The sequence below is a fragment of the Alosa sapidissima genome, chromosome 11 (assembly GCF_018492685.1).
Source record: "Alosa sapidissima isolate fAloSap1 chromosome 11, fAloSap1.pri, whole genome shotgun sequence".
Taxonomy (NCBI): Eukaryota; Metazoa; Chordata; class Actinopteri; order Clupeiformes; family Clupeidae; genus Alosa; species Alosa sapidissima.
In genome coordinates, this window is record NC_055967.1 from 31932318 (window position 1) to 31939817 (window position 7500).

Sequence of the window (7500 nt, forward strand, 5' to 3'; positions counted from 1 at the left end):
AGGTAGCCCTGCATGTGTATTCTGTTTTGAGTTGTTGGGGTTAATGGAACCAGCGTGGTCTTTCAGAAGCTTATCTGAGATTAACACTATTCCATTAAGATGGAGTTCGTAGTGCTCTGATACAGGGGTCATGTTTTTTTTTTTTTTTTTAGCAGGGGAGAGAATGTGGAGAATGTGCTTACGTCTTATTCTTGGGACCAACTTTTATCTCTCGGTTTTGAGATAGAAATCTTACCTGGTGTGACCGAGTATGCACTGCGACTACGTGATTACATTAAAAGTTTTATAACAGCTGGTGTTATTCAAAGCACCTGCCTACAAGGGGGATGGTACATACAGTATCTAATCACTGTGCACAGTCTCTGGGAATCTCACCCTAGGCATTGCGGCCAGTCTGCAACATGGGCACAAGAAAGTGGATGGGTTTATGGGATGTATTTGGTATCATTGTTATCAACATGGGCACAAGAAAGTGGATGGGTGTTTATGGGATGTATTTGGTATCATTGTTATCAACATGGGCACAAGAAAGTGGATGGGTTTATGGGATGTATTTGGTATCATTGTTATTAACACGAACAACAGTAGATGGATTTGTAGAGAGAAAACAGGTATTTTACTGTATGTGCCTTTAATGTGCCCATGTGATTTTAAACCGTTTACAATGTTCAGTTAAAGGCTTGCTGAGATACTTTTGCTTCAAGACAGAATGTCGTTTTTATATACTTGCACCCTCTACAAAAGAACATCACTTTGAAGATCAGTTTCAGGTATAAGATAAGCTTTTCAGAGATTTTGTCTTTTTTCTCAGAAAATTACCAGTTTGATAATGAGCAGGGTTATATTTCAGTTTGACAGTCCTCCACACTGAATGTCCAATAATTACCAGGTCACTTATTTGTGAGTTAATAATTACATTTGTCAAAATGTTTCGCATTATTACTTCCTGTTTCTTGACGCTCTTTTTAAAGTTTTAATGGAGCTTATCTTCTTTTCCACACTCAGGTACAGTGCAGGCAGTGGCGCCCCCTATAGACTGCCTGGAGGCGGAGCAGGCGTGCGTGGTGGACGCGGGCTGTGTGGAGGTGTACCGCGTGCTGGAGTACTGCTCAGCCGAGGAGGCAGTGGCCCCCCTGGGCCCCGAGGCCCGCAGGGAGTGCCTGGAGGCCCAGAGCACACTGCAGTACTATCGCCCCCTGCAGGAGTGCAAGTGCCACCGCGGTTCGCGACGCGAGGAGCTCTGCCTGCGAGTCTACTGGACCGTCCGCTTCGCCGGTGCGTCTCCAGAGAGAGAGAGAGAGAGAGAGACAGAGAGAGAGACAGAGAGAGAGAGAGATAGACAGAGAGTGAGAGACAGAGAGAGAGAGACAGAGAGAGAGACATCACTCTCTGTTTTGTTCATTTTGTTTGTTTGCTTGCTTGCTTGTTTGTTTGTGTAAACACATTTAGATCCTGACTGAAGGAAAAATGTCATGTTTGATCTTGTCGTTTCTTGTGAGAAGCGTAGATTGACACTTTCTTGTTTGTATTGTGCATCAATGTGTTTGCAGGTAATGAGAAGGCTGCATTTTCACTTGCTTCCTTTCAGATCCTTTCTTGTTATAATTGGCAAATGCTGGCTGAACTTCAAGAGCACAAATACAGGCATGCATTCATACTCACACACACACACACACACACACACACATACTCACACATACTCACAAAGTTATGCAAACACACAAACACACAAGCTTGCTTGCATCCGCTGTCTCTTTCTCTCTCACACACACACATGCAAAAGAGATCTAAATACCTGCCCATATTTTGTGGAGCAGCTTCCTAGCCACCTGGCTGATGACTCTGTGTGTGTGTGTGTGTGTGTGTGTGTGTGTGTGTGTGTGTGCTGGGAACCGACTGATCACCTCCCTCTGGGACGCTTGCTGAAGGTGCACTCACATGATGAAACACCACTACACCACACAATGCCAAGCAGTCCATCATGTGTGTGTATATGTGTGCGGAATAGAGTGGGCATGTGTTTGTATGTGTGGGAGAGAGAGAGAGACTGTGATGAGTATATGTAATGGGACACTATATTTTTTGTGAGTGTTTGTTGTCAGCATTTGTGCATTTGTTTTGTGTGTGTTTATTGTGTCTCTGATCTGTTACACTTTACTTGAAGGTATCTACATAAGAGTGACATGAAACTGTCATGAATGTGTCATAAACATTATAAACAAGTCATTAACGTTTATAACGCTTTTGTCATTAAGTGTCATTCGTTTTTTGGCATGACAAGTTAGGGTTAGGGTTCCTGTGTCATGACAGTGTCATGTCACTCTAATGCAGATGGCATTAAGTAAAGTGTTACCCTCTGATCTTGTGCTTATATTACTGCAGCTTATGATGAGTACGATGTGTCCCCGTATGCTGACCTGGAGTTGGCGGTGGTCAGGAACATTGAGCTTTCACGCATGGCCTCCATGATCGCAGGTACTGGAGCTGTTACCCAATCAGCTTTCTCATGACACAAGGCTTATCCAATCACATCACCTTTAACACCTGTATACCCTATCAAATATCTCGTGGCAATTGAGTCTACTCAATCACGTGTCATTTAACATGACTCGACCCAATCAATTCTGTCTGCCTGTTACTATGACGACCTCTGTGTTATGATTGTCATGATTGGTTGCATGTGTGATCTGTTATGACAGCCAATCACAGTGCTGAGCTGCACCACATGCAGTTCATCTTAGTTTTATTTTTACATCTGACCTTCACAGAGACTAATGTTTGTTTTTCATCTCTTTCCTTCATTTGTGTTCTCTTTTCCCTCATTTTATTGATGTTCTATTTTCCCTCCAATGTCCTTATACCCTTACACACACACACACACACACACACACACACACACACACACACACTCACACACACACACACACTCAATTCCATCTCACACAATCTTCTTTTTCATAACCAAAATCAATACTTTACTCATCTGCTATAAATTAATGTTACCTTACCAAACACACACACACACACACACACACACACACACACACACACAAACACACACACACACACACACACACACACACACACAAACACACACACACACACACAGTCTCCTCCCTCCCTCTGGACGGACAGAACCAGTGCCTGAAGGCGGCCCAGGACTGCGGCCTGTACGAGAAGTGCGGCTCGCTGCGCTCTGAGTACGTGGTGGCGTGCACCAAGGTGTCGCCGGGCTCCAACGGCTACTGCAACCGGCAGAAGTGCCACCGGGCGCTGCGGCGCTTCCTGGAGCGCGTGCCCGAGGAGTACGTCTTCTCCCTGCTCTTCTGCTCCTGCACCGACGAGCTGTGCGCTGAGCGCCGCCGCAAGACCATCGTGCCGTCCTGCTCCTACGAGGAGCGCGACAGCAAGCCCAACTGCCTGAGCCTGCAGGGCTACTGCATGAGGGACGAGCTGTGCAGGTACACACACACACACACACACACACACACACACACACACACACCACACACACACACACACACACACACACACACACACACACACACACAGACAGACACACACACACACACACACAGACAGACACACACACACACACACACACACACACAGACAGACACACACACACACATGCAGACACAGACACAGACAGACACACACACAGACACACACACACACAGACACACACACACACACAGACTAAGTAGGGTACTTAACAACATAACAACCCACCCACCTGTGTCTGCAGGCAAACAGTCTGGCGTGATTAAAAACGGGCAACAGCCTGCAGGCTCATGATTGTTTGCAGAATACAGGACAGGCTTCTTTTAGCAAATCAGATAGATAGATAGATAGATAGATAGATAGATAGATACTGTACTTTATTGATCCCTAGGGGAAATTCAAGGTCACAGTAGCACACAGACAACATACAGCATAAGAAGGAAATTTCTCTTTTTGTTTCTTTTTGTTTTTGTTTTTCACTCTCCTCCTCTCTTCTCTGGGTTGTGGTCGTCTCTTGTGTTTCTTTTTTATATATAATGTAATATGAAAGCTATACAGTGGACTGCACATCAGGACTATTTAACATTATATTTATACAGTGGACTGCACATCAGGACTATTTAACATTATATTTATACAGTGGACTGCACATCAGGACTATTTAACGGCTGAAATAGACCCCCTCACACACACTGCTCTGCTCTGTGTGACACACACACTGATAGCCTTTCCTGCTCTTTTTAGAAAGTTCTTAGAGAGGGTTAGGTGTGTGTGTGTGTGTGTGTGTGTGTGTGTGTGTGTGTGTGTGTGTGTGTGTGTGTGTGACAGACCCAGATGGCAGCTGAGGTTGGAATAAATCTGGTCCACTTTGGACTCAGATCTGTTGTAGATTTGATCAGTTGTTATCGAGGAACCAGGAGAGAAAGAGAGAGAATGAGCGAAGCAGGGACAGAGAGAGAGAGAGAGAGAGAGAGAGAGAGAGTGAAAAAACTGCAGCAGACATATGTTTGTTATGCTGGTCTTTAGCATACTGTAGTAACCAGCTGATTTGTACTCCACCGCAGTTCCCTTAATTGGGCATCTGTTGCCCTCTCTCTTGTTTACTCCCTGAAGCGCCGGATGCCTGGGAGAGAGGCTTTATCAGATGCTGATTATCTGATCTGATAATCTCAGATTTAATCTCGCCTTTGTCCAGTAGCAGCGAGCTGCTGAATGAGACGCAGCTTGTGTTGCAATGAATATATGAAGTACGATGCTGTTTTTCTGGTGCATGGTTGCAGGCACTGACAGGGCTGCTAATTGAAGGTAATTTTGCTTAATGTCTCGTAATTGAAGCATCATCATTCTGTTTGGGTGGTTGCACACAGACAATGATTTGCACATCTGAATCACCATGGAATCAATCGCCCTTTTAGAGACTGTGTGTTCATTACAGACCTCCTGTATAGTGCTCTGTTGTACTTTGACTCTAAGGTGTTTCCTTCTCTGTGCACCTAAAGAGAACAAAAGAATGCTACAGACAATGAGCATCCAGGCTTTTTGTTTTGGTAGAAATAAAATACACACTTTACTATTTCTTTTCAATGCATCTGTCCTTTTCAATTATTCCACAGAATGGCTTAATTCAGATTTAATGGTGACGAGGAGCAATGCAAAGGAAGCCTTCTGTCTAGGAGTCTCATTGCAGCATTTCCAAATGGATTATGATTAATGAAATAATTCATTTCATATTTCCATGTTTTCATAATGACTGCCGAGGAAATCCCACAACAGCAAATAATTTTCTCACATTTGCATTTAGCACATTTGCATTTTGCATGTTCTCATAATCATTTCTTTAAGCGTACATATCATTGTATGCAAATCAGCAGTCCCCGGAGTCAGGAATGTATATGAGACAAATTCTCCCCCCCAAAAAACAAGCAGAACCTTTCCAAGCTAACACAGCATGACAACCTGGACCTCACAGCCAATTATACACTCCAATCACGAATGGCCCACAAGGAAGTGATTTTTCCCTCCTGTATGATTAGTGTTTAAAATTCCTGCACGGTGCTTACATAGGCAGCCAATGTGTACAATAGCTTTAGGTTCTCTTGGATCGCTGTACTTACGCAATCAAGGGCTCTTTACTCAAGGGTCCAGTGAGACCTCTTTCCTTCTCGCTTGATTGAGCCTAAACTCACTCACTGCGTGGAAGGCTGACACATTAATGTTCCGCAGAGATCCTTCCAAAAGCAAACGTTCATTAACCGCTATGGGAGAACAGGCCGCGTCACCGCGTCTCCGGTTCAATATTAGAGAACTAATAAACTCTGCAATTGTGAATGTTTTTAGTCAGCGATCATTCATGAATGACTGCTTATGCAAATTATTTAATGAGCTCTGTTCTGCTTTACTTGTTGTGTTCTTTGGAAGGCTGTTGTTTGAAATGCAGAAGAGCCATGCAGAATAGCAGTGCGATCAGCATGCATTCCGTCATATTTATGTCTGAGCAAGAGGTGCTAGCTCGATACTGGCGTGAGAAATAACCCTAACACGTAGAACTGTAATAACACCATGCCAGAGCTGCACTAGGCACTGATGCAATTCAAGGTTGGGCTGTTAACAACCTCATGCCTCCTGCTGCTTCACCAAGGCCATCTGATTCTTACTTGGAGGGCTCACCAGAATAAAACAAGAAGCCCATTACCCACGTCTCCTCTCTCCATTTTCAGGCCCATAATGCACCAGACTGCGGGGCGTAATGGGAGTGCTCTCCTATTATGGACTCTTACCTAGCTAGTGTTGAGGCAGCGATGCCAGCGGTGGTAGGAGCCCTGCTGCGCTTTATCAGTTAATTTTGGCCATTGCGTGTGCTGAATAGCTTCTATATGCTTGGGTTTTGTGGAATGGCTTGTGTTGCTATTTTTATGAAACACATCATGTGAGACCAATACTGCCAAGGCCAAAGAACATTAGAGATTCATGTAGATGCCTGTAAGTGAGGGGGCAATAACAGCTTTCGCTCTAAAAGCAATGTAATCTCTAGCATTAAATGTTAATAAACCTTCCAGTTTTTTCCCACACTGCGTGTGATTTGTTTAAAGGCAGGTGTGTTTATTTGTGGTCCAAAAGGGTCTTAAGATATTCATTGGTATGCAATGTTCTGCCAAAACAGTGCTGGTAATAAATACCAGTTGAAAAAGTTGTTTTTACCTCAGCTCAAATTGCTTTAAAATTGATAGCTTTTTTAAAATAAATTGTTCTTTTCTTAGAGCATATTAAATGCTAATATAATTGTTTAGTTGCCCAAGCATTCCCTTTTATCAGTCACAAAAGCAGAAATAATTGCAGACATTTCATATAGGCAACCCTGAAACACAAACACATTTGAGAGTCAAAAGGAGAAGTTACTCAAAAGCTGACTTCAGCTAGCAGCGCTGCTGAGGAGCAGAGCAGAGCAGAGGCTCTCTGAACTGCAGTGAGAAACACAATAAAAGTCTTTTCATTCACTTCCTCTCCTTCACCAATGCATTGCCATTCAGCCCAGCTTTTCATCATCCTTTGTTCTTTCATTTCAGGGATTAAGTCTTCCACATCAGTCACTGTTGGGTGTTCGTTTGCTTTATGTTGTTTTGCTGTTGTTGTTGTTTTGAGTGATTGTGCTTATGGTGGGACTTGGTGCATACAGGTTCTCTGCACATTGCATATTTTCATTCTCTGACTTTAACACTAACTTAAAACTTAAAACCATTTATAATGTACATCCAAAACCATGTCATTTACTGTACATTTTATAGACAGCTGTTTTTTTCATCATCATGAAAGTCAGTCATAACAGTGTTATATTGCTATTGTTTATGATGTCCTCATCTTCTTTCAAACTCTTTGATGCAGTGTACTGGACACAAGGTGTAGTGCTGTCCACAAAGCTAAGAATTATCACTATTGATGATTGAAGCAGTGACACTGATCTGATAGCCAGTGGCAGGGCTATACCACCTGTCATAACAT

At 43.4% G+C, this 7500-nt stretch overlaps 1 protein-coding gene across 1 annotated transcript in view; it reads left to right on the forward strand.

Moving 5' to 3' along the window:
- The window catches only part of LOC121724627 (GDNF family receptor alpha-4-like), a 30350-nt gene that overhangs the window by 13421 nt on the left and 9429 nt on the right, over positions 1-7500 (forward strand). Inside the window, exons 2-4 of the mRNA XM_042111319.1 lie at positions 1006-1275; positions 2383-2475; positions 3110-3461. Coding sequence (XP_041967253.1) covers positions 1006-1275; positions 2383-2475; positions 3110-3461 — 715 coding nt within the window. The remainder of the gene's footprint in view (positions 1-1005; positions 1276-2382; positions 2476-3109; positions 3462-7500) is intronic.